This window comes from Martes martes, assembly GCF_963455335.1.
Source record: "Martes martes genome assembly, chromosome: 7".
Lineage (NCBI taxonomy): Eukaryota > Metazoa > Chordata > Mammalia > Carnivora > Mustelidae > Martes > Martes martes.
This window is the reverse complement of record NC_137894.1, coordinates 107,829,521-107,854,680: the sequence shown is the minus strand read 5'-3', so window position 1 is coordinate 107,854,680 and position 25,160 is coordinate 107,829,521. Positions and strand designations below refer to the sequence as shown.

Genomic DNA, 25,160 nt, shown 5'->3' with positions numbered 1-25,160 from the left:
TTAAAATGAGAGCTATTCCATACATTTCATGGCCATTTATATAATTTTTTTGTAAAATGCTAATTTTTCTATCAGAGTTGTCTATTCTTACTGATTTGTAACAACTGGAATAGAATAGAGATGGTCCAAAGATGCAAGACAAAATCACTTGCATATCTAATTTTGCTTATATGGAAAGTTGAAAATTTAAGTGGTGAATGAAAGAGGAGAGATTTCTGCACCAGAAGTTGGTTATTTTGCAATCAACAAATACTTGGAGATTGCAATTCTCAGTTCATCTGGGTGAACACATGCTATACTTACGCCGCTTACTAGATTCACCATAAGCAAATGGTGTTTATTTCACATGGAATGGCTGTATCATTCTGGTAAAATAGGGAACCATTTACCTTAAATAGATCTTTAAGTACACCTAATGTTTAGAAGGGCTAAGTGGCTTGGCCAAGCTTATACACGTAGTCATTGTCAGAGATAGTGTCTAAACCCTTGCCTCCTGACTCCTGAGAGACGTTTCAAAATTTTTTCTTGCCACACAGTTCTGATCCAGAAATAAGAGATACCCCATCAAGAAAATGGGGAATGGACTTAGAAACCAGGAAAAGTGAGTTCTGGGTCCAGCTGTCAATGGCTGGCTCTACATCCAAGTGCCTAATCCTTTTGGCTCCTCCGAGTTTCAGCTTTCAGATTGCCCCAAATGAAATACTGAAGAATTATTATATTTCAAGTAAATTCGATTACAACTGTAGAAGATTAAAACTAACATATCATCTAGACTAGATATACACTTCTAAATATTTCTAGAAGATAATACTCCAATAGAGAAAACTATTTACCTAGTCTATATTTCCCAACAGTGAAGAATTTGTGTGTGTGATATTAAGTAAAAGCTGCATTGTTTTAGAAATCAAATGCAAAAATGAACACACACTTAAATAAATGTGCTAGAATTGGTTTTCCTAAACAAAAGCTGTAGAAATTTCCTTTCATTATGAACAAATATCTTTGAAGGTATTGCAACTAACTGCCCTACAGTAATTGCTCCCTCTGAGGCACAGCAATTATCTTACAAGGCAAAAGCTAAAGGCACATATTAGATGTGTTCCTGGGGACAAAGGAAGAGTATCAAATGAGATCTAGAAGGGTAATACAGTTGGGAGTGCATTATAAACTATAAACAAAATTATACACAGCATTGGGAATGTCAGCACCTAATAGTGGAGCGAACACTGGAGTTGGCATTAGGAAATAGATTTCAGTCCCAGCTTTGCTACTTACTAGCTAAGTGAGCTTAGGCAAGTCCCGAAACTGCTCTGACCCTCATCTGTTGATGAGGGATAATAATAATTGTCCTGCTTGATTTATAAAGTTTCAGGGAGAAGTTAGTTAACGTAAGCTGAAGTGTGTTGTAAAATGTATTGCATTTGCCAAATGTTAAATAATGTTCTTTTCTACTTACATACTGAAGACTCTCATTCCATATTCATATGTATACATCCCCTTCTATGTGGTCAGCTGCCAACTCAGAGTAGTGCCTTTGGTCGTCTGCCATCATGAAAGTGAGTCAACCTCCTTTATCATATGATTGCTTTCTCCCCAGGCCTTGATCCTTTAGACCCTTTGCATCTCTCTTAAATTTAGATTAGGAATTCTCAAGTAGTGTAACTACTCTTTGAGTCCACTGGACTTGGGCTGGAACCCCTGCTTTCTCACTCATTAGCTACATAGACTTGGGAAGGTCTTTAAATCTCTCTAAGCCTCAGGTTTTTTTTTTTTTTTTCCCATCTTTAAAATGGATTACTGTGAAAATTAAATAAGCACATAATCCGTGAAAAATACTTAGTACAATTCTTCTAATCCTGGTATTTTTATTGCAAAGATTCCAAAATGAAAACATGTAGAAACCGTCGCTTCCGTGATCAGAATAATTATATTCTCAAAGACAGTGTTGTCTAATGGTTCATTTAAGACTCAGGCAATACAGGGGTGCCTGGGTGGCAAGGTTGGTTAAATGTCTGACTTTGGCTTAGGTCATGATCTCAGGGTCCTGGGGTCAAGCCCCATGTCCTACTCCTACCCAGCAGGGAGTCTGCTTCTACATCTCCCTCTGCCCCTCCTTGCTGCTTACACGTGCTCTCTCTCTCTCTCAAATAAAGAAATAAAGTCTCAAAAAAAGATTCAGGCAACACGGAGGGTTGTGTTCTTACATTTCCAGCAAAGCATAATGATGATGGTTTTTCTTTATCAGTTTTGTTCCTTTGAACTCGAGTGTGCTAAAAATTCTGTGGTAAGACCTTAGAAATAAAATGATTTTATTCTTCTGAGTATTCTTCTGAATTTTCAAATGGTAACAAGTAGATGTAGCTGCAGTGCCACTTGGACATTAGTTTAAATTGATACCAGTAGTGGGGGCCCTGCCACTGCTTATTTCAAAATATGTGGCATCAGGGGCGGAATAGGTGAGGAAACTGATCTCGGAGACTTGGAAAGATGAAGACAAATATTTACCTGTGACAACATTTGGTAAAATTGCTACTTGTGATCGCCTTTCGATGTTGTAGCTCTTTTGGAATTTCTGCAGCTTTTGTTTAGGAAAACCAATTCTAGTATTTTTATTTATGTGTTCATTTTTGCATTTGATTTCTAAACATTAGTAGTGAGTGGGGGTTGTGACTGGTTACTTTTAGCAAGACATGAGAAGAAAGAGGTGATCCCAGACAAGGGTTGGCTGGCTTATAAGCCAAGGAAAGGAATCGAGAATGGGAAAAAGTAGAAATAAGATTCGAAAGTCATTGTACGAAGAAGTCCATTAAGACTCTATTTTTGTAGCAAAGATCAGATAATGGATATGACCTCTCACAAAGCCTGATGCTTTCAGTGTAGCAGCCATTATTGTGGGGGCTGGGGAGCAGGAGTGGGAGGGGAGTCAGAGCCCGGGGAGAGAAAGAGAGAGACACAGGCCCAAGAAAGTAAAGCATTAAATCAGGCTTGAGAAGTATGCATAAGAAAGAACTTTTTCTGAGGCTACAGGTACTAGGAATTGACTGTAAACATGTCAGAAACTTATTAAATTTTTTCAAAGACGTATATTGCCAGAGAAACCACAAGCTTGGTCTTAAAAAATCCCTTTACTGTGTGAACCTGAAACCACACCTTAGGCCCCCAAATTTTCACAGGCAGGAAGTAGCTAAGGAAGTTCTTCAATCTTGAAATAGGACAAACTCTCCAATCCCTATCTCAGGTCTGACTATGGGATATGGACCCAGAACCACTTCCAAGAAGTTAGAATTGGAAGCCACAGAGAACACGGGATGGGAGAGGTTATCTTGCATAGCTTGTCCCGTACAGCAGGCTGAGAGACTAATAAAGGAATTTACCCCACTGCTGGGGCAGAGGGGCCTTCTAGTGCCTGCCGGGCAGACTCCATCACTGCTGTGGACCAGTAATGGGGGCGTCTTTGAGCCATTTTCTTTGTCCTCTTTGAGTAGGAGTGTTTGGTCAGCCAGCCTGTTCCTGGTCCGTGCTTGTCTATTGTGTAAGTGTGTATGTGTGCGTGGATATTTGTTGGGGGGAGGCTGGGGTGGGGACAGGTAGATAACTTGCCTTTCTAGTTTATAGGCCACTCCATTCCAGGCTTCCCCACCTTGGCAATGGCACTACCTTGGGCTTATCCTTGGGCTTAGACGAAAGAGAGGCTTTTAAAAATTTTTCTCTTTTTCTCTCAAATTGTTCATCCATTTATCTGCAAACCTGTCTGTTTCACTGGCAAAAGAAATCCAGAATCTGACCACCCCTCACTACATCCATTTCTGCCTCCTGGTTCTAAGTCATCCTGACGTCTCACCTGGATGACTCCGAGAGCCTTCTAATTGGTAGCGTCCTTCTCTCCTCCCCACTTTCCAGTTTATTTTCCCTGAGTGGTCATCTCAAAGTAGAAGTGAGATCATACACACCCTCTCCCAGGCTTCCCTCAGATCCAAGTCCCTGGCCTCCCCCTTTACCCAGTGCTGCCCGCTTTGTCCTCCTTACTGCCCCTCGGCCGTGCAGAGCACTCTCTCACCTTGGGGCCCCCTCTTCCCATGGCTATCTGCATGGCCCACTTCATTTCATCACTACCTCGGCTCGCAGATTCTCTTCCTCAGAGACCCAACGACTCTTTATTTTTTTTTTTTTTGTAGCCCACATCACCACCTGACATTTTCTAGAATATTAAGGAGTTTTGTTCTGTTCACTGACGTATACCTAACTCCAAACCACAGCCTGGAACATGGTGGGTGTTTGACAAACACTCATAATGTGAATGAAGATCTTGTTTGCTGCCGCGTGCCACCATTAATAAGTGTGACAGGGGAAGTGCTGTCAGGGCATAGAGTAGGATGGACCCAGTTCTTCCTGGGGCAGTAAATGAAAGCCTCCCAGTGGGTGAGCTTCGCCGGATGCTCTACCTGTGCCATATGGGCCTTTGCACTTAGAAGGACCCTGTTCTTGGTTTAATGCTCTGCTGTTGTTATCTGGATATTCCTAATAATTTTGAACAAGGAGCCATGCATCCTTTTAATTGTGATATAATTCACACACCGTACAATTCACCATAAAGTATGCAATTCAGTGCTTTTCAGAATGTTCACAAAGTTGTGCCACCATCACCAGTATCTAATTTCAGGAACTTCTCGTTGCCCCAGAAGGAAACTGCATACCCATAGGTAGTCATTCCCCATTTCCCACTTTCCTCCTGGCCATAGATAATATTCTCTGACTAAATTTGTGTCTTCTGGACATTTGAGATAAGTGAAATCAAACCTATGTGACTTTTTGTGTTGGGCTCCTTTAACTAAGATGTTTTCAAGGTCCGTCTGTTCTGTAGCATGTATTAATACTCCCACCCTTTTTCTGGCTCAGTTATTTCCCTTTGTATCCATATAGACCCCATTTTGGTTGCCAGTTCACCTGTACTGGATATTTGGGTTGTTTCTACTTTTTGGCTATCATGAATAATGCTGCTATGAACACTGGCGTACTTTTGTTTGTGTGACTGTATGTTTTTATTATGTTTCTTGGATATCTATCGAGGATTGGGATTGGCGGGTCACACTGTTACTCTTTGTTTAACTTTTTGCAAAACTGCAGAGCTATTTGCCACATTTTATATTCTTTCCAGCAATGCATGGGGGGAGGGTCCAATTTCTCTACATCCTCCCGACACCTGTTATTTTTCTATTACTGATAACACATTATTTTTCCAACTACAGCCATCCTAGAGGATGGAAAGTATATCTCATTTGGTTTTGCATTTCCCTAATGACTAATGATATTGAGTATCTTTTCATGTGCCTATTAGCCATCTGTATATCTTCTTTGAAGAAATGTCTATTCAAATCCTTTATTTTTTTAATTTTCCTTTTGTCTCTTGTTGAGTCATAATAGTTCTTTATATATTCTAGATATTAGACCCATATCAAATATATGATTTGCAAATACTTTCTCCCATTTTGTGGGTTGTCAGTTTACTTTCTCTTTGAAGCAAAAGAGTTTTGAATTTTGATGAAGTCCAGTTTGTTTATTTAATTATTTTTGGTGGCTTAAGGTTTAGGTGTCTAAGAAACCCTCCCCTAATTCAAGGCCACACAAATTTATGCCTTTGTCTCCTTCTAATAATTTCATAGCTTTACTTCTTCCATTTAGGCCTTTGATCCATTTTGAATTAAGTTTTGTATACGGTGTGAAGCTGGTATCCATATTCATTTTATGTTTGTGCATCATTTGTTGAAAAGATTAATCTTTCCTCATTGAATTGCCTTGATATCCTTGTCAAAAACCAGTTGAGCATAGATGCATGGTTTTGATTTTGGACACTTACTTCCGTTGCATTGATGTATGTCTATTCTTATGACATATCTCACTGTGTTGATTATGGTAGCTTTATAGTGAAATTTAAAACTGGGAAGTATGAGTCCTCCAATTACATTCTTATTTTTTTGGTATTGTTTTGGCTATCCTGGGTCCCTTGCATTCCATTCAAAGTTTAGGATCAGCTTGTTAATTTCTGAAAAACTAACAATTAGAACTTTGATAGGAAGTGAATTGAAGCTGCAGGTCAATTTCAGGAATACTGTCATGTTAACAATATTAGGTCTTCCAATCCATAAACATGAAATGTCTTTCTATTTATTTAAATCTTTAATTTATTTCAGCAATGTTTTGTAACTTTTGTGTCTAAGTCCTGCACTTTTGTTAATTTTTTTTCCTAAGTATTTTATTCTCTTTGATGCCATTGTCAGTGAAATTGTTTTCTTAGTTTCATTTTCAGATGGTTCCTAGCTAGTATATAGAAATACAACTAATTTTTAAAGAAACTTTATGGATTTATTTGTTAGAGTGAGCGAGAGAGAGCACAGGCAGGGGGAGTGGCAGGCAGAGGGAGAAGCAGGTTCCCTGCTGAACAGAGAGCTCATCGCAGACACCTAACTGAGTGAGCCACCCAGGCACCCAAAATACAACTAATTTTATACTGATTTCGTGTCATGCATCCTTTGGAACTCCTTTATTAGCTATAATAGCTCTGTGTGTGTGTGTGTGTGTGTGTGTGTGTGTGTGTGTGTATTTCTCCGGAATTTCTATATTTCTTCATTCTGGGTGTCTTCTGTTTAATTTCCTTGACAATTTCTCTGGCTGGAACCTTCAACTGCAATGTTGAATAGAAGTGGGAAGATGGGGCATAGTTACCTCTTTCCCCATTTTAGGAGAGAGCTTTCAGTATTTTACTATTAAGGATAATGTTAGAGGCTCCAAATTTTTATGTTGTATTGGGCTCCTACAAGTTATGTAGGTGGTCATGCCTCATAAAGGAGAGCACAGCTGAGCTGAGTGTTAAAGGATAAGTAGGAGCTCCCCAGCATGCGAAGGGGAGGAGAGAGAACACTATTTGCATTATCACAGATAGATTCTGGATCTCAAAGTGGTTGAATATGACAGGAACATGAAGATCAAATGCAGAGTGAAGGAAACATGTTGGACAGGCAGGCTGAACTGAGCCATAGTAGACTTGCAGACTTATTAAAGAGCTTTACTTTTATTCTCTGATTTTTTTTGGGGGGGGGTGGGGGTTCTGCGATACTATGATATTTGATACATAATAGCAAAAAATGGAATGAGGGTAAGTGAGACTAGAAATTGAGGCAGGGAGGGCAATTCGTGGATTCCATATTGTAGACAATGAATCTAAATCTTGCCAGCTATACCTTGGAATAGCCATTTACTTGGTTTTGAAGACTCTATTTTCTTTCTTTTATTATTTTTCTTAAATGGAAAACACCTTTAGTAATAGAAACATAAATACTGAATAACTATTTTAAGAGTTATGCTAATACCAGTAATGGGGTTTACAATATATGTTTTGTTATTTATGAAAAATACATTTTTGTATTTATGATAACCTGGAAAATTGAGATTAATGATCTTTTTTTAAAGTTTGCATTATTTATTTATTTATTTATTATGTTCAGTTAGCCAGCATATAAGTACATCATTAGTTGTTGATGTAGTGTTCAACGACTCATTAGTTGCGTATCACACCCTTTCATATGGTAAGGAAAAATGGGGCCTAGAAGATTTCATTAGTAAGTTCAGGAATAGTATTAGTAATTTTAGGATGTTTTGCATTTGCATCTTACCAACCACCCCTATCCACATCAGGCATTACCTGACACATTTACAAAATCAAAAGATAATCCTTTTTTCCCTTTCCCCTCCCTCCCTTCTTTCTTTTTATTTTTTCCCTCTCTACTCATCTTCGTTTCCCTTTTTTTTTTTTTACACTTATCAATTAATTAGTTAATTCCTCAAAACTTATTTAGGACCTAGGAGGCTGAACTAGATCTATAACACATTCCTTGTCCTTGAAGATCTTATGGACTTATGAGTGGCTGAAGTAAAGCAGGGCAGCCAGATTTCAAAATAGAGTGTGATGTGTCATTGTTACCTTTCCTTCACACGTCTAAATTTATTGAATGACCATCTGCCTCAGCCCCGTCACTGTGGCCTTCATTAAGATGAGCTTATAGCCTCTGTTATGTACATGATAGTGGCTAATAAATCCTGCTTTGTTGTGTTAGTTTAGCTTGGAATGGATCGAAAGAACTAGGGGTAGAATTAGTGACTTAAGTTTACAGAAACAGTAAAAGGAACAAAACCAACTAGATCCCATAAGAGTCAGATGAACTCGAGCTTCTGCCTGATCACGTATGGCTATAAATTCCTAGTCAATTCCCTAGAGTCACAGATCTGGAAAGTGATGGGCCATTTGAGGGGAAACTCCTCTATCTTCCTTCAAATTATATAACACTAAATCCGTGTCATTAAACAAATGATTCTAACCCTTTTTTCCTTGCCTTTATTGGATTTCAAAGTTCAGTACACATTCAAATTATTCAATTTTCATATCGCTTTTATGATCAAATGTCCTACTTTTGAAATGGAAAGCTCAGTTGGCCATGTTCCCCGTTAAGTTTAAGAAGCTTTTATCATTTAAATAAATTAAACCTTCCAGCATGGGTTCCACAGAACATAATGAAGCACAGAGAAGAAAAGCTTAAATGAAATAAACCTCTTTGCTCATAGAAACAGAACAGGCTATTGTTCATTCTTCCAATAAATGTGTGGCTGGAGTCATTGTCTGATTCGTGATTTTTCTTTTTTTTATTTTGTCCTTAATTTTTGTGGTATTCATCAGCAATTTGATTCGCCATTGGGCAAAAGATAGACATAGAGTACATTAAGTGCAAAGGTTCTAGGTTATTAATGTTGAGGAAAAAACCCCCCAATATTAGATTTTTAGAAGTTGATTTAATACCATGTTGGGAATCATGGATATACATATTTTTCTTTAACATTGTTTAATTCATGTGTTAGATGAATACTAAGATCTTTCACATTTTCTAAAATGATTTCTTTGGGGAAATTAAAAATTTTATCTAGAGAAAATTATCATTTCTATGTAATAATTGGGTAAAATTAATCTATATAACTTATGTATTCATTTAGCAGGAAATGTTTTCCTTCCTGTCTGACACATTGCCCACACAGGAAATCAGCTGAATTACGAAAATGCTTATTGTTTGTAGATCTTTCAATTGTCAAAGACTAGTAGGTAAAATTTTTTAAAAATTTAAATAAAAACATGCTCTTTTTAAAGGGCTTACCTAAATAAAAATGATCCATCTTTCCCTTCTGTTATTAAGTGAAACCGTTTTATTATATACATAATTAAAAAGTTAAAGGTAAAAAGCACTTCTTAGAAGGAAGGATCAGCAGAATATATTTGAGAATGCTCATGCTTATAATCGTAATGTGGAATAATTACCATGCTATTTTTTATGATGAAATGTAGTCTCCTTAGTAATAAAAATGCATTGTTATTTAAATTTGGAGTTTAGGGTCATAAAGTTACTTTAAAATTATGACAACTTATAGAAAGGGCCTATTACATTTAATGTTTTTGAAAAACAGTGAGTTACTTCCATTGGGCACCCCTGCTGTTTTGTGTTATTTATCTATAATGCATTCTTTATAATTTAAGACAGAACAAAAAGCTATCATACTTTATAGATATGACATGGTTCAACTTGTGGTGGTACCTCTGTGGATAATTAGTCTTGAAACCTTGTAATCATGATAAGATCATCTCTTTTTTTTTTCCAATAAAGATTTTTATTTGTTTATTTGACAGAGACACAGCGAGAGAGGGAACATAAGCAGGGGGAATAGGAGAGGGAGAAGCAGGCTTCCCGCCTAGCAGGGAGCCTGATGCAGGGCTCAGTCCCAGGACCCTGGGATCATGACCTGAGCCAAAGGCAGAGGCTTAACGACTGAGCCACCCAGGCGCCCCTCATCTCTTCATTTTTTAAAAATTTCCAGTGCCTGAAAAAATTGTGGCATTGTCACCAACTGGAAAATAAGTTCTTAGACGTTATTGCATCCTTACAATGGAATCAAAGATAGGTTCTCATTCACGTTCTTCAATGATTGATTTGTGGGTCAAAGGTTTGAATGTGATTATATTGAGACAGCATTTGTTAACTATCTACTTGTGCCCAGCAGTGGGCTAGGTGCTGAGGATGCCAGGAGGTAGATGATGTTGTGTTTGCCTCCAAGTGAGGAAATAAGAGTAGACATTCATGATCAATTACGAGAATATAGATACCATTGACTCATTGTTTAGAAACTGTAAAAAATAATGTTTAAAAAGCAGAAAATCTTCCCATTTGTAGTATTTTCTATTCATAGAACTATCACAAACATACTTCGCTGAATGTATGAAGATTTTATTGATGAATAACATTTACTTATTGAGGACCTTCAGTGTAACACTGTTGGAGAGACTAGAGATATAGCACGTAGTAAAAGAGACAAAAATCTCTGCCCCCATAAACAAATGCATTATGTAGTAGTGGGATCGAGAATGGTATTAGAGTCCAGGGAAGACTATACCTTTTGACCCACCCTGCCCTGTTTTTGGTAAAGCCAGGGTATTTAATATAAGTAGAAGCAAGTTAAAAGAAAACACAAGAGCTGCCTTGAAGAGAGCAAGATGCTACAAAATGCAGCATGTATTTTAAAGGCTTTGCCTTTGAGAATAGGACAGCTTAGAAGTTGCCTCTCCTAACACCCTCCCCAGCAAGCACAGAGCTGCGGTCCTTTAAGTCACTGCTTTCAGGGTTGGTGCACCATGGCAAATGTTCTGTGAAGGGTTATCTGTTGGGTGTGAAACTGCTATATCATTCCCTACTTTACCCACTCAACTACCCGTATCTTTGTGGGTCCAGGAGGAAGTGTTAGAATTACCTTACAGAGCTGCAGTAGAGTGTAATGGTTGCACTGCTTGCAACTGGACTTCTTGGATTCATCCCGGCCACTGACTCCTTGGGTGACCTGGGGCAAACCACAAAATCAACTCTCCATGCCTCAGTTTGCTCTTCTGGAACTTGAGAATAATAGGACCTATATCAAAGAGCAGTTATGACAGTTAAAGGAGGTAATACACGTGTGGAAGTAGCCCTTTGCTATATGCAAACTTTTAGTAACTATTTTTTAATAAGTCATACTTTACCTTCTACAGCCAAAAGAAAGAATAAATTTCACCTCATTCAGTAAACTCCATCTAACCCATTTTTGTAAAGTTGCCTCTGGCTTAAAAGCCTGGTTATGGTAAATAGTTGGTCAAAGCCAAGTATTATTGTTTTCAACTGGGCTCCAGGTCAAATTCTGTAGCTTGGGTAGGAAATTTCCTCATGACCCTCTCTTTCCAGCCCTCCCTCTGCACCTGGTTCTTCTTTCACTGAACTCCTGATTCCCTATGGGCCCACTACTAAGGGGATGGGGGTCTGCTTCACACCCAGGGCTTGTCTGTGAGACCTGGAGGGCTTGTGGTAACTCCTCAGAGCATTGGCCTTTGAGCTGGCTGCGCCAGCGACTGGGCTTATTTACTGTGTGCATATTTATTGGTCTGAAAGGCCCTGGCAGCAGGGGTCCTACAGAGTGCAGTAACTTCTCCCCCTTCTTGAAGTACCTTTGCCTCATCTGGTTTCTAGGGGGCTGAAATCACAATTGTCCACCTTCTGTAGTTCCTGGGCCCATGGGGATCCTAGCCATGCCCCTCCAGGCACACCAGAAGTATGGGTAGACACGAGGAGATGAACCTTTCCCCTCCTCATAAAAGAGGGTTTATGCCTTTTTTTAGCAGGCTTTGTTGGCTCTGGAGAGTAAACTCATGGCTCCTGCTCTCTGCAAACTCCAGATGAGAAGTCAGGGCCTGTCTCAATGTGCATAAGTACCCCTCAAGTTCCAGGGGCTAAGTCTAGTTCCAACTCATCTTCTATCCCCCTGGAGTGGGGAGATGGAGAGAAAGGAGCAATGTGCAGCACTTAGGATTCTGATATCCCAAATCTCTTTTCTTTCTCAATTCCTTTTTTATCTTCATGGTGGCCAAATACGCCAGCCCAGTTCTATCTCATTTGTCCCCTGATGCAGACTGTCCCCCTGGTTCTGGGACAGGACTCCTTTGTACTAGGCAGCTTGGCGTTTGGGGTCTCTGTTCTCAGCTTAATAGTAGCAGTCCAGACACCTTTGTTTGCTCTTGGTTTGTGGGGAGGGGCCAGATGGTGGCCAGGGAAACTGCAGAAGGCTTCTTTTATTGCTGTTTTACGTGGGCTTAAATCACTAAACATTCTAAACTTGCTAAGCATGCAATAATTATAAGCAGTCATTAGCCATTATATTGAAATTTTAAAGCATAAAGCTCTAGACTAAGATGCCAACAAATATCCAGTTCCAGGGACACCAAATATCTCAATATAATTTCTAAAAACTGTGAACTTCACACAGCAGTACACATGGATACTACAGAGATAGTAATGTTTTTGTCTATTATATACCAGTAGCATTGCCAAATTTAGCAGACAAAAATACAGGACATGAAGTTAAATTTAAATTTCAGATAAGCAATTCGTTTTAAAGTATAAATATGTCCTATTCAGATAAATAATGTCTGATTTTTCCATATAAGTATGTCCCAAATATTGCATGGATAACCTGCTTTTTATCTAACATTCTTATGTGCCAATCATCCACCTTCCTTCATTGAGAGTTTGAAACAGATCCTTTCATTGTAAATGTAAAGGCAACTCTCAGTTACTACATCGCACTAAGGCTGTATCTATCCAAGGCTAAGGAGCTACCTTTAAAAAAAACAAAAAGGTCAGAGTTGAGTGGGAAGGAGGATGTGGCCAGTCATTTGTCCCCTCATGTCAGTTTCTAAAACCAAATTGAGTACCTTTTCAATAAAGAGGGATGGAAAAGGAATATGGTATCTGTGTCCATGTTTGGATCTAATATTGTGAAGGCTCAGCATAAGCTCTGTTTACTTAGGAAGCATGAGAAACATGTCAACCCTTTGAAAAATTATGCTGGAACTTTGATGTCAGACTTTCAGATAAGTATTACATCATTTAAAAGATCCAATTTTGGGGTACCTGGGCGGCTCAGTCAGTTAAGCATCTGCCTTCAGCTCAAGTTATGATCCCAGGGTCCTGGGATAGAGTCCCATGTCAGGCTCCCTGCTTAGTGGGGAGCCTGCTTCTCACCCTCCCACTCCCCCTGCTTGTGCTTGCTCTCTCTCCCTGTCAAATAGATAAGTAAAATCCTTACCAAAAAAAAAAGATCCAATTTCATGTGCCACTAGAGAGGGAAAAATATGCTGGTCTATACAGCATTATTGAATTTAGAGAATATTTATTTTAAAATACATATCATTACCACTTGATAAGCTGTGTTTAGTGCATCAGTCTCAATTTAGAAAGTGTGCTCTTAGAGGACTGCTGTCTCCCTGACTTTTCTGTTAAGTGACCATCACTAGTATTGGTTTCTAGTATAAATTGATGTTTGTATGTTACTCTGGAAGCTACTGAATCCTCAAGATGTGATGGAAATGGTTTCAAATAGAAAGTATTTTATGAGTTCAATGGAGAGAACCAACATATTTTGAGTGTCTCTTATATGCTATGTACTTGCCGTATATCTCCAATCTAACCAATAAATTAATGAGAGAGGGTGATGAAGTAATTTTGCCAGCCTCAGAAAATTGTCAGATTCTAAGAGCACTGTGATATAACTCCCTTCTGAATTTTCCTTCTAGCCCACCTGCAGTTATTTTGTTCTTCAGAAGGAGACTGAGCAAAAAATCTCTCATTCATTAAATTTACTTCTAACTTTGATAATGAGTGGTAATTTCTTACATGATGAACACTTTTACTTCTCTTGATGGAGTTATAAGTTCTTCCCAGTATCATTTTCAAAAGGTGTTTTATTTATTTATTTTTAAATTTTTTTTTAGAAGTAAATTATATAATCAGAAGGTACTGAGTCCTATGTAGAAAAAGCCAGAAACTCCTATCAATTGGATGATGGACCATCTGGCTTGATTCTTCTCTATAATTTGAATTTGTATTACAGCCTTTTGCCTTTGGTGTTCAAAAGACATTTTAAATGAAATTTATGCATACTTACTTGTGGTTACCCATTTAACAGCCCATGCACTATGTATTTAATTCTATAGTTAAAATTTACCCTCAAAATAGAAAAAAAAATAAACTAATTCAAAGGATACATGCACCCTCATTATTGTAGCATTATTTTCAAAGGCCAAATTATGGAAGCAACCCTAGTGTCTACTGATAGATGAATGGATAAAGACTGTTATACATATAGAATGAAGTATTATTCAGTCATAACAAAGAGTATGTTGCCATTTGCGGCAATATGGATGGAGCTAGACAATATAATGCTAAGTGAAATAGGTTGGTCAGAGAAAGACAAATACCATTATCTTTTTTTGAAATTTTAATTTTTTAGTGTTCCAAGATTCATTGTCCATGCACCACACCCATTGTTCCATGCAGTATGTGCCCTTCTTTTTTTTTTTTTTTTTTTAAGATTTTATTTATTTATTTGTCAGAGAGAGTGAGCACAGGCAGACAGAGAGGCAGGCAGAGGCAGAGGGAGAAGCAGGCTCCCCGCTGAGCAAGGAGCCCGATGTGGGACTCGATCCCAGGATGCTGGGATCATGACCTGAGCCGAAGGCAGCTGCCCAACCAACCGAGCCACCCAGGCGTCCCAGTATGTGCCCTTCTTAATACCCACCACCAGGCTCATCCACCCATCCATCCCTCTCCCCTCCAAAACCCTGTTTGTTTTTCAGAGTCCACAGTCTCTCATGCTTCATCTCCCCCTCTGATTTACCCCAATTCACTTTTCCTTTCCTTTTCCTAATGTCCTCCATGTTACTCCTTATGCTCCACAAATAAGTGAAACCATATGATAATTGACTTTCTCTGCTTGGCTTATTTCACTCAGCATAATCTCCTCCAGTCCTGTCCATGTTGATACAAAAGTTGGGTATTCATCCTTTCTGATGGCTGAATAGTATTCCATTGTATATATGGACCATATCTTCTTTACCCATTCGTCTGTTGAAAGGCATCTTGGCTCTTTCCACAGTTTGGTGATTGTGGCCATTGATGCTATGACCATTGGGGTACAGATGGCTCTTCTTTTCACTACATCTGTATCTTTGGGGTAAATACCCAGTAATACAATTGCAGGGTCAAAGGGTAGCTCTATTTTTAATTTCTTAAGGAATCTCCACACTGTTTTCCAAAGTGGCTGCCCCAACTTACATTCCCACCAACAGTGTAAGAGGAGTCCCCTTTCTCCACATCCTCTCTAACACTTGTTGTTTCCTGTCCTGCTAATTTTGGCCATTCTACCTGGTATAAGGTGGTATCTCTGTGTGGTTTTGATTTGAATTTCGCTGATGGGTAATGATGATGAACATTTTTTCATGTGTCTGTTAGCCATCTGTATGTCTTCTTTGGAGAAGCATCTTTTCATGTCTTCTGCCCATTTTTTGATGTGATTATCTGTTTTGTGTGTGTTGAGCTTGAGGAGTTCTTTATAGAACATAACATGAAGCCCCAGCTTTGTTATTCTTTTTCAACATTTCCTTCATGATCCAGGGTCTTTTCTGATTCCATACAAATTTTAGGGTTGTTTGTTCCAGCACTTTGAAAAATGCCAGTGGAATTTTGATCGGGATGGCACTGAAAGTACAGATTGCTCTGGGCAGTATAGACATTTTAACAATGTTTATTCTTCTGATCCATGAGCATGGAATGCTTTTCCATATTTTTATGTCTTCTTCAATTTCTTTCATGAGTGTTCTGTAGTTCCTCGAGTACAGATTCTTTACCTCTTTGGTTAGGTTTATTTCAAGGTATCTAATGGTTCTTGGTGCTATAGTGAATAGAATCGATTCTCTAATTTCCCTTTCTATATTTTCATTGTTAATGTATAAGAAAGCAACTGATTTCTGTGCACTGATTTTGTATCCTGCTACATTACTGAATTGCTGTATGAGTTCTAGTAGTTTGGGGGTAGAGTTTTTGGGTTTTTCATATTAAAGTATGTCATCTGCAAAGAAAAGAGTTTGACTTCTTCTTTGCTAATTTGAATACCTTTTATTTCTTTGTGTTTTCTGATTGCTGTTGCTAGGACTTTCAGTACTATGTTGAACAACAGTGACAAGAGTGGGCATGCTTGTTGTGTTCCTGATCTCAATGGGAAGGCTGTCAGTTTTTCCCCATGAGAATGATATTCGCTTTGGGTTTTTCTTAGATTTTATGAAGATGAGGAATGTTCCCTCTATTCCTCTACTTTGAAGAATTTTAATCAGGAACGCATGCTTTTTCTGCATCAATTGAGAGGACCGTGTTGTTCTTCTCTCATTGATTTGTTCTATCACATTGATTGATTTGCAAATGTTGAACTACCCTTGCATCCCATGGATAAATCCCACCTGGTCATGGTGGATAATCTTTTTAATGTACTGTTGGATCCTGTTAGCTAGGATCTTGTTGAGAATCTTGGCATTCTCAACATATTCATCAGGGATTTTGGTCTGAAATTCTCCTTTTTGATGGGGTCTTTGCCTGGTTTAGGGATCAAGGTAAAGCTGGCTTCATAGAAAGAGTCTGGAAGGCAAATACCATATGATTTCATTCATATGTGGAATTTAAAAAACCAACAAATGAGCAAAGGGAAAAGAAAGAGAGAGAGAGAGAGAAACCAGGAAACAGACTCTTAATTATAGAGAACAAACTCATAGTTGCCAGAGGAGAGGTAGGTGGGGAATGGGGGACACAAGTGATGGGGATTAAGAAGTGCACTTGTTGAGATGGGCGCTGGGTAATGTATGGAGTGTGTTGAATCACTATGTTGAACAGAACATTGTATGTTAATTCTGGAAGTAAAAAACTTAATGAAAAAAACTTCTGGAAATGTGCACAGAAAACTGTTAACAATACTGAAATCTGAATGGGAGAAACACTTTACACTGAAATTGTTTATAATATTTCAAAAGATAAGAAGAACCTGTAAGTAGGTTGGAATAATGTTGAGAGAAAAATGAATACTAACAGTAAAAAAACAATTTTAAGGAATATTGAAATTTGAAGAGTCCAGTCTCCCACCCCGTGATAGTATTACACTTACTTCTATTGGGATATTTTAGTGGTGTGAAGTTCATCAGTTTTCAAGGCTCTTTATTCAATAAATAGATAGCAGTTTAAAATGAAATATATTTTGAGCTGGTATTTATCTCTCAGGAACTTTTACTTACAGATCCTAGTTCTGTACACCTAACTAAATGTAATCCCTCCCCCCACCCATCACAGGTGCTATGTTAGTAAACTGTCTAACATTTTGGTACTTTTATAGCCTGGAACTCATAATTTAACCCCTAAGCGGGGATGTTATTAAAAAGGTACTGAATATATTGGTATATAAAAGGAAAACATACAAGAAATAGCGATGCAAGGAAATTTAATGTATTTCCTTATACATATATACTAACATATGCATTTATATGTTTTCTATTAAATGAGAACATAAACTAGAAAGCAAGTACCTCTCTTCAGCTCTCTCTCCATTACATTCCCCTTCCTGTATGCAAAAGAGTAGGATGACATAAGCTAAGTCAGTGCTCCTATGGTGAGTTCTCAGTATACTGCATCCATTAAATGGCACTGAGGTATTTTTTCCCTTCCGAAGTGATCTTACCCTGCCTTTGAGGGTTTCCTCAGTAAAACAAAGTTTATCCAGCATCCTGTCACACGATTAGCAGTCCATCTATGTTTATAATCACGTTCTGAACATCTCTCCCCCTCCACAGATCATTTTCCGAAAAATCAGTGACGTGAAGAAAGAGGAAGAGGAACGCCTCAGGCAGAAGAACGAGGTCACCCTCAGCATCCCCGTGGACCACCCGGTCCGAAAGCTCTTCCAGAAGTTCAAGCAGCAGAAGGAGCTGCGGAATCAGGGGTCCACCCAGAGTGACCCCGAGCGGAACCAGGTTCAGGTAGAAAGCCGCTCCTTACAGAATGGAGCCTCCATCACGGGCACCAGTGTGGTCACTGTGTCACAGATCACGCCCATCCAGACGTCTCTGGCTTACGTGAAAACCAGCGAGTCCCTCAAGCAAAACAACCGTGAGGCCATGGAACTCAAGCCCAATGGCGGTGCTGACCCCAAATGCCTCAAAGTCAACAGCCCAATCAGGATGAAGAACGGAAATGGGAGGGGATGGCTGCGACTCAAGAATAACATGGGGGCACATGAGGAGAAAAAGGAAGACTGGAATAATGTCACAAAAGCCGAGTCCATGGGGCTACTGTCAGAGGACCCCAAGGGCAGCGATTCGGAGAACAGCGTTACCAAAAACCCATTAAGGAAAACAGATTCTTGTGACAGTGGGATTACAAAAAGTGACCTTCGTCTGGATAAGGCCGGAGAGGCCCGAAGTCCGCTGGAGCACAGCCCGATTCAGGCTGACGCCAAGCACCCCTTTTATCCCATCCCAGAGCAGGCCTTACAAACCACACTGCAGGAAGTCAAGCATGAACTCAAAGAGGACATTCAGCTGCTAAGCTGCAGAATGACTGCCCTGGAAAAGCAGGTGGCAGAAATTTTAAAAATACTCTCTGAAAAAAGCGTGCCCCAGACCTCTTCTCCCAAATCCCAAATGCCACTCCAAGTACCTCCCCAGATACCATGTCAGGATATTTTTAGTGTTTCAAGGCCTGAGTCACCTGAATCTGACAAAGATGAAATCCACTTTTAATATATATATCTACACATATATATTTGTTAATATATTAAAAACAGTATATACATCTATATACATATGTGTGTATATACCGTATATACATCTATATATTTTCACTTGCTTTCAATATGATGAACACAATATGGATTTTGATATGTAAATACTGCATGTCCAGCTGGATTCTGGCCTGCCAAAGAAGATGATTATTTAAAACATAGATATTGCTTGTATATTATGCAGTTGACTGCATGCACACTTTACATTTATTTATAATCTCTATTCTAATACAAAAAAAGTATGATTTTTGTTAACCAAGGCAATGTAACATTTGAAGAATCAGGGTCCAACCTGCCAATGTTGCCATGACAAATTTGATCTCAGGCTGAGTATATCGAGCTGTCATTTTCTCACTATTCTGTTAAAATTAGAGATTAATGCCAAGGGAGGGTTCAACCTTTTAGACTGTTGGTACCATTTTATAATCTCTTTTCATAGGATATTTTTCTGTAACTTAGTGTTAGGTTATTTTCCCCAACAGGCAGTGTTTGCTCCATCTAAATGACTGTTTTGTTGCCTAAATCAGATAGCAGTGTGGGATATTGAGAAAGTATTGCTATGAGTTTTGTGCATGAATTGCATTTTTGCTCAACTATACCTCTCCTTTTTTAACACTGTACTTAGATAGTAATCATTTACTCTTCTGTAAGGAAATCCCTGCTCCCTCCGTCTTGGAGAACAGCTGCCATCTTAGCTGATTTTATCAACCCCATAAATACGGAACTATTAATATAGTGTATATTATTATAGAAAAACTGCACCACAGGGTAAAAGGGCCTTTTAACAATTCACATTAGTGATGCTGGTTTTCCAGATATGATGAATGTTCTAAATTTGTGTTTCTAAAACTTGTTCAAAGGTGAGGTTGAAAGGCTCTTGGCAAAAAAACGAAACACATTTGAGTAATCGTATCAAAATATTAACTATAATGATATAAATAAAAATGAATGTAAACAGATAGTTTTTGTAGCATATCTGTAACTTAGGGTGAAACACAGGTACAGAACCGTTCACACATGATTCTTAACAATGTTTATAGGGATAACGCATCAAACATGGTTAGGAAAAAACCTAAGAAGTAGATGTTAAGTTGCTCTGTTCAGATAACTGCTTTTCTATAATTTTATTCTGGTTACAATTTTCTAAAGCTTTTTTGCACACAGTTCTACTGTAGAACTTCTGCTGAATTGCTACACTAGACTACTGTGGCTCAGGCAGATCCATTTATGAAAGGGGGGTACTAAAGACTGAATTTCAGAGTCTTTTGAGTCCTAAATCCTCTTCTTAGAAAGTGCCTATAATCAACTAAAAACAAAACAAAACAAAACAAACACTTGTGTATAGCTAGTCCCTTAAATGGTATGTATTGAGAATAAAATACATGTTCATTTGTAAGAACCCAGAAAAATTTCTTTCTTTTGACCAAAGTATATTTTGTGCAGTTGATCCAAGAGGCATACTTTTAAACTGGTGCGTGCACGTTTAAGTTTGCATCAAGTTGAAAGTAGACTCCGGTAATTTGTACATTATCGAACCATCTGTACATATATATATGTTAACAACATACACAACATGATAGCAAAATCAAAGGAGATTTTTTGACCTACCGTTGCCATTTTTATGAGCTTTTCTTACTGCGTCCCAGCATCCCCAAACAAAACCACCAGAACTGAAAGACAAGTTATTGTAATCAGACTGGAGAAGTGCAGAACACAGCAATTTATAAAAACAATTGGTATTTTAGAATTTCTACTAGAGCTTCTTCACATGCCCACAAGATGTGCCTCTAAAATCCAGGAGTCTCAGAACAGATGTAATGTGCCATGGGTTCCATTTCCCCTTCTTTGTGCCCACAACTTCCATTACTCAGCATGGAAATTTCCAGGGGAGCATGTCTCCATGCTATGCTACCTACCAACCAACATCGACCTACCACAGGCACAAGAAAATCTGGCCCTCACAGTATAAGGAATCAGCCTTGAAACTGAGACTTAGGTTGCTTCCGTGGTGAGGATGGTACTTTTTTCTGGACCTCTGACATTTATTGAATTTCAGGGTATTTTTCTATTTAATGGTGTATGAGACAAGCTTGGTTAAGCTTTTAAGGTAAAATGAATGGTAAAATTAATCTGCATACAGAAATGGTCAGTCTAACTTTAGCCACATGCTTCAAAAAATAACCATTGGTGTAAAGCTGTGTCAGAACGACTAAAACAGCAGGGCAATTTGATGTTGCAATCCACACCTTTGCTCATTAGTGGTGCAAATATTCGCTGTGTTCTGCCATTGACTCAATTGACCTACAATATTATTGTTCATATACATGAGCAAGAAACATGGTTTTGAACTCCCCCAGGTTGTCCTCAAGGAGGGAAAAGTATCAATGGCTTTTTTATGGTGCAGTTATCACACTATTCTTTTCCAGTCACCTGTGTTCCTATGTGCATGACATGACGAGGTGCTGAATGCACTCTGCTGTTTTCAGCAGAAATGCATGTGTTCAGCAAACACTGTATATAGAGTAGTCTTTTAGGTTCCCAGATTCTGCAATTCTTACTAGTTGAACTTACCCGGATTTGAATGAAGGGTGAACACTTGCTTTAATATGTGCAATAATGATACAGTCCTGTTCTGTGTTGCCTTGGCTGGCACACAGACAGTAGATTCTCTTTTGGGGGACCAGACGACTGCATGTTTTATTCTTACACTGTATAGATGCTTTTGGTGCATCCAGAGTAAAATTTTTATTATTATATTTCTGAACAATGTACTAATAGGAGTAAATAGATACATATTTAAAATCCAAACATTTTCCAAAGCAACGTACATACCTTCAATATTTTTCTATGATGATGCAGATGGTCAAATGCTGTACTCTGGACAGATGGTTGTAATCTAATAGTAAAAGTCAAACAAAAATGGAAATGTGAGCTGTGCATCATAATGACAAGTTTTGCCAGTCTGTATTGAATAGTATTGCACTGAATATGATCTAGTAGATAAAAGAGCTTATGATAAAGAGAACACAGGCACACAAAAGGCAGATGACAATACCAAAGCTACTAGTGTCCCACAATGACATAAATAGTACTTAGAATGGTTTGGGCATAGATGTTGAATAGAGACAGATACATCACTGTTAAAATGGAAAATTTTTATTAGACACCAGTTTCATCTCACAGTAAGTATAGAAGTACAACTGTCCTAAGTACTCAGTTTCAAAAAAAATGTATGTAGATCAGAGCAAAAGAATTAGAAAATTTGGGATTTTAAACTGCTTTTAAGAACAGGTATATGCCCCCCAGAGTTCCCAGCACATTAACAAGAATATTAATTATGACAACTAACAAAAATGCCATTTTGAAAATTAATCCTATTGGAGCCCAAATGCAAACCACAGCTTCCTTTAAATTTAAGGAGATTTTGTTCTCCTGAGATCTGGCCCATTTGCTGTTCTATTTTAAATCACTGAATTCTTTGAGGAAACTTTAAAAACATTAGTCTTCAGAGCAGAGACTGTTTTTAAAGTGTGCAGTGGCTGGTATTGGTGGAATTACGTGTCATATTAATGAATTCTACTATCTTGTATAATTTTTATCTTTTAAGCTATTTTATGTCTCTTCCAAAATTTTATGTAGGTAATGAGAAAATTTATCTAGAATGTACATATCATACATGGAAAACTTTAAAATATGAATATTTTGTAATTATGTGAATGTTGTGTTTTAATATTTTGTTACATATAAGAATACTTCTCTTGTGGTCTTGATGGAAAAGGAGAGAAGAAAAAACAATTTTTTTGGAAAACATCCCAGGATTAGTATCTGAGCTCTGTCTTGGATTCTGAATCTAGCTTTGCCACAATTACAGTGTAACTTTGGCAAATTTACTGTTCTTTGGTGTGTCTGGGCTTCAATTTCCCCACCAATAAATACTGAAATGAAGATAAGAAGCACTCCATTTTTATATCAAGATGTAAGGTCAGTGGGAAATCATCTTCCTCTCAAATGAAAATCACATTAAGATAAATTATTAATTTTTTTCTTTCTTTCATAGAAGATCAGCTGGGATGTTCTCTCTAAATATTTTTCTAGGGTTTAAAGGAGATTTCTCTGGTCAGAGATTGGTGGGGCAAGGTATTGATGGCTAAATAATTATTAGCCACTGGTATGTGAGCAAAAGAAAGTTATCTGGAAATTTAGTACTACTAATTAAATAAACATGGGAAGACTGAAGGTCTTTTGAGAGGAGAGAAAATTAGGCATGTAAATATTATGATTTTTGCTTATTCAATTTAGTCATACTGCTCAGCAGAAATTCTTGCTCTTGTGAGAAAAAAGTAAAAAAATTGGTGAGTATTCAAGATACAGAGCATTTCATCTTTCAAATTTTTATATAAAAATAATCATTGACTTACCCAAAATACATGGCTTCATGTGGGCAGATGTTCTTAAAACAAAATTCTTAATTGTGAAAGAATCTCTTCCAATAACCAATTGATTTTTCAATGTATATCTTGACCTAGGAAAAAGAAGTCAAAAAAAGGAAAACCACTTATATTTAAAAAACCACTCATGTTATTGTGTCCTAAATTAGAGTATTCTATTTTAAAAAGTTACAATGTGTGAGAAGTAAGACTGATAACTCTAGGAAGCCACTTAAAACATGTAAACATTTTATTTTTGAAAATGAGATTAATTTTGTTAACATTGGTTAAGTCTGCAAAGAGAGTCTTATAACCCAAAGAATACATTCAAACCTGCAGTCACTATATTTGTACTGATCTTTTGTGTAAAGACAATAACAAAGGCACCAGAAACAAGGAGGCAAATCTTACACATTACAAGAGACATTTTGATATCTAAATAGGTTTTCTAATCTGTCACATCAGAATTTTAAAACTGTTATTACAAACTAGGAATTAGGCATCATTTTGAAAGTAGACGCAATTTCTCAAGTTAAAGAAGGATTGGTTATAAATGCCTGATACATTTAAGAAATATTAAGGGAGATTTAAGGGGATCATTCATCACTGACCATGAAGTTTTTATCCATTCTAACATTTTTTATTTATTTGCTAAATAGTTGACAGCATTTATATTTGTATCTGCTGTGACAGGCCCATGATGTTCCAAATCACAGCTGCATTACATATACATTTCACACATATGTAAATAAATATTTTCAATCAATTTGCTCTCAGTGTAAACTTTGTACTTAGAGCCTACATGTTGTTACCACTCAGATTACAAAAAATCTTACGATTATGGAATGACATATATAATTTTTTTAGAGGGTTGACATAGATCAACTTGACTTTAAAGGAAATGTTCCTATTTTGGTCCAGGAAAATAAACCAAGAGGTGATGTGTGTGGGGCTACACAATCAGAACAAAAACAAGAGTCAGGTTTTAAATAGGTTAATAATGCCGGGCTACGTGAGCTCCTGGGGTCCAAGTCAGGATTTCCATTCCTGTCTTTGGAACAAATCTCCAAAGAGGAGCGTGATGGTGGTCACAATTTAGATCTAAGCATGTCCTTGGTAACACCCATGGGTGCATCAGATCGAGTCTGGTGAGTTTATATAAGACTTTTTTCTATTGTCTTAGCTTTACTGGTATACACTGCCTTATAAACATTACTTTTATTGACTGCTCTGTGTAAGTATGTGCAGCCTTTTCCATAAGAAGGATTGACTAAGTCTGGATCTGCCATTAGTCCTCAAAAAAAAAAAAAAAATGTGGAGGGGCAACAAAAATAGGGTTATTTGAACAGAAACAAAACCATAACATCCACGTTTCTTTCGTTATAGCTTATTTTTCTCACTGGCACATCACCAGGCAAAACAAAAGGACAAACGTGGATGCATTTCCAAGTGTCAAAGACTCCTATACAATAAATAATGTGAATTACAAAACCTAACGCAATCCGAGGACTTAAGCAAGTAATAAATTCAAACATATCTATGGAGCATACATTTTTCTTTAGCATCATTTTTTTTCTCATCCTTAAGTAAAAGCTTATATGAGATGTTTCTAGTACCCATAAATGAATTATGAAAAATGCAGTTTTAGCAATGAAGCTATAGAATGGACTCATTAAAAGAGACACATGTTTGGGTTTTTCATGCCTCTTTCCTGTGAAATTTAGGTCTTCAATAAAATATTTTCCCTCAACTTTATTTTCACAGAATCATCACTCACAAACTTAATATCTGTACTACTTCATTTTGGCATTTGGCACTCACCTTTTTTTTTTCATCCATAAAGTTGTCTATTAATTTTTCACAAATTTACAAGTTTTTTATCTCCTGTATTTTACCCAGCTCTTCTAATTTAGAATATTTCTAGCACTAGAGATTTAGATGCTACAAATAATGACTTTGTTAGTAATT

The 25,160-nt window shown here is 37.7% G+C and overlaps 1 protein-coding gene across 1 annotated transcript in view; it reads left to right on the top strand.

Annotated features, from left to right (window-relative positions):
• Positions 1 to 18,724, top strand: part of KCNH5 (potassium voltage-gated channel subfamily H member 5) — a gene marked incomplete at both ends in the record, with an annotated part of 310,475 nt that extends 291,751 nt beyond the window's left edge. Inside the window, one exon of the mRNA XM_080809433.1 lies at positions 17,777 to 18,724. Coding sequence (XP_080665559.1) covers positions 17,777 to 18,724 — 948 coding nt within the window. The remainder of the gene's footprint in view (positions 1 to 17,776) is intronic.
• Positions 18,725 to 25,160: the final 6,436 nt, after the last annotated feature.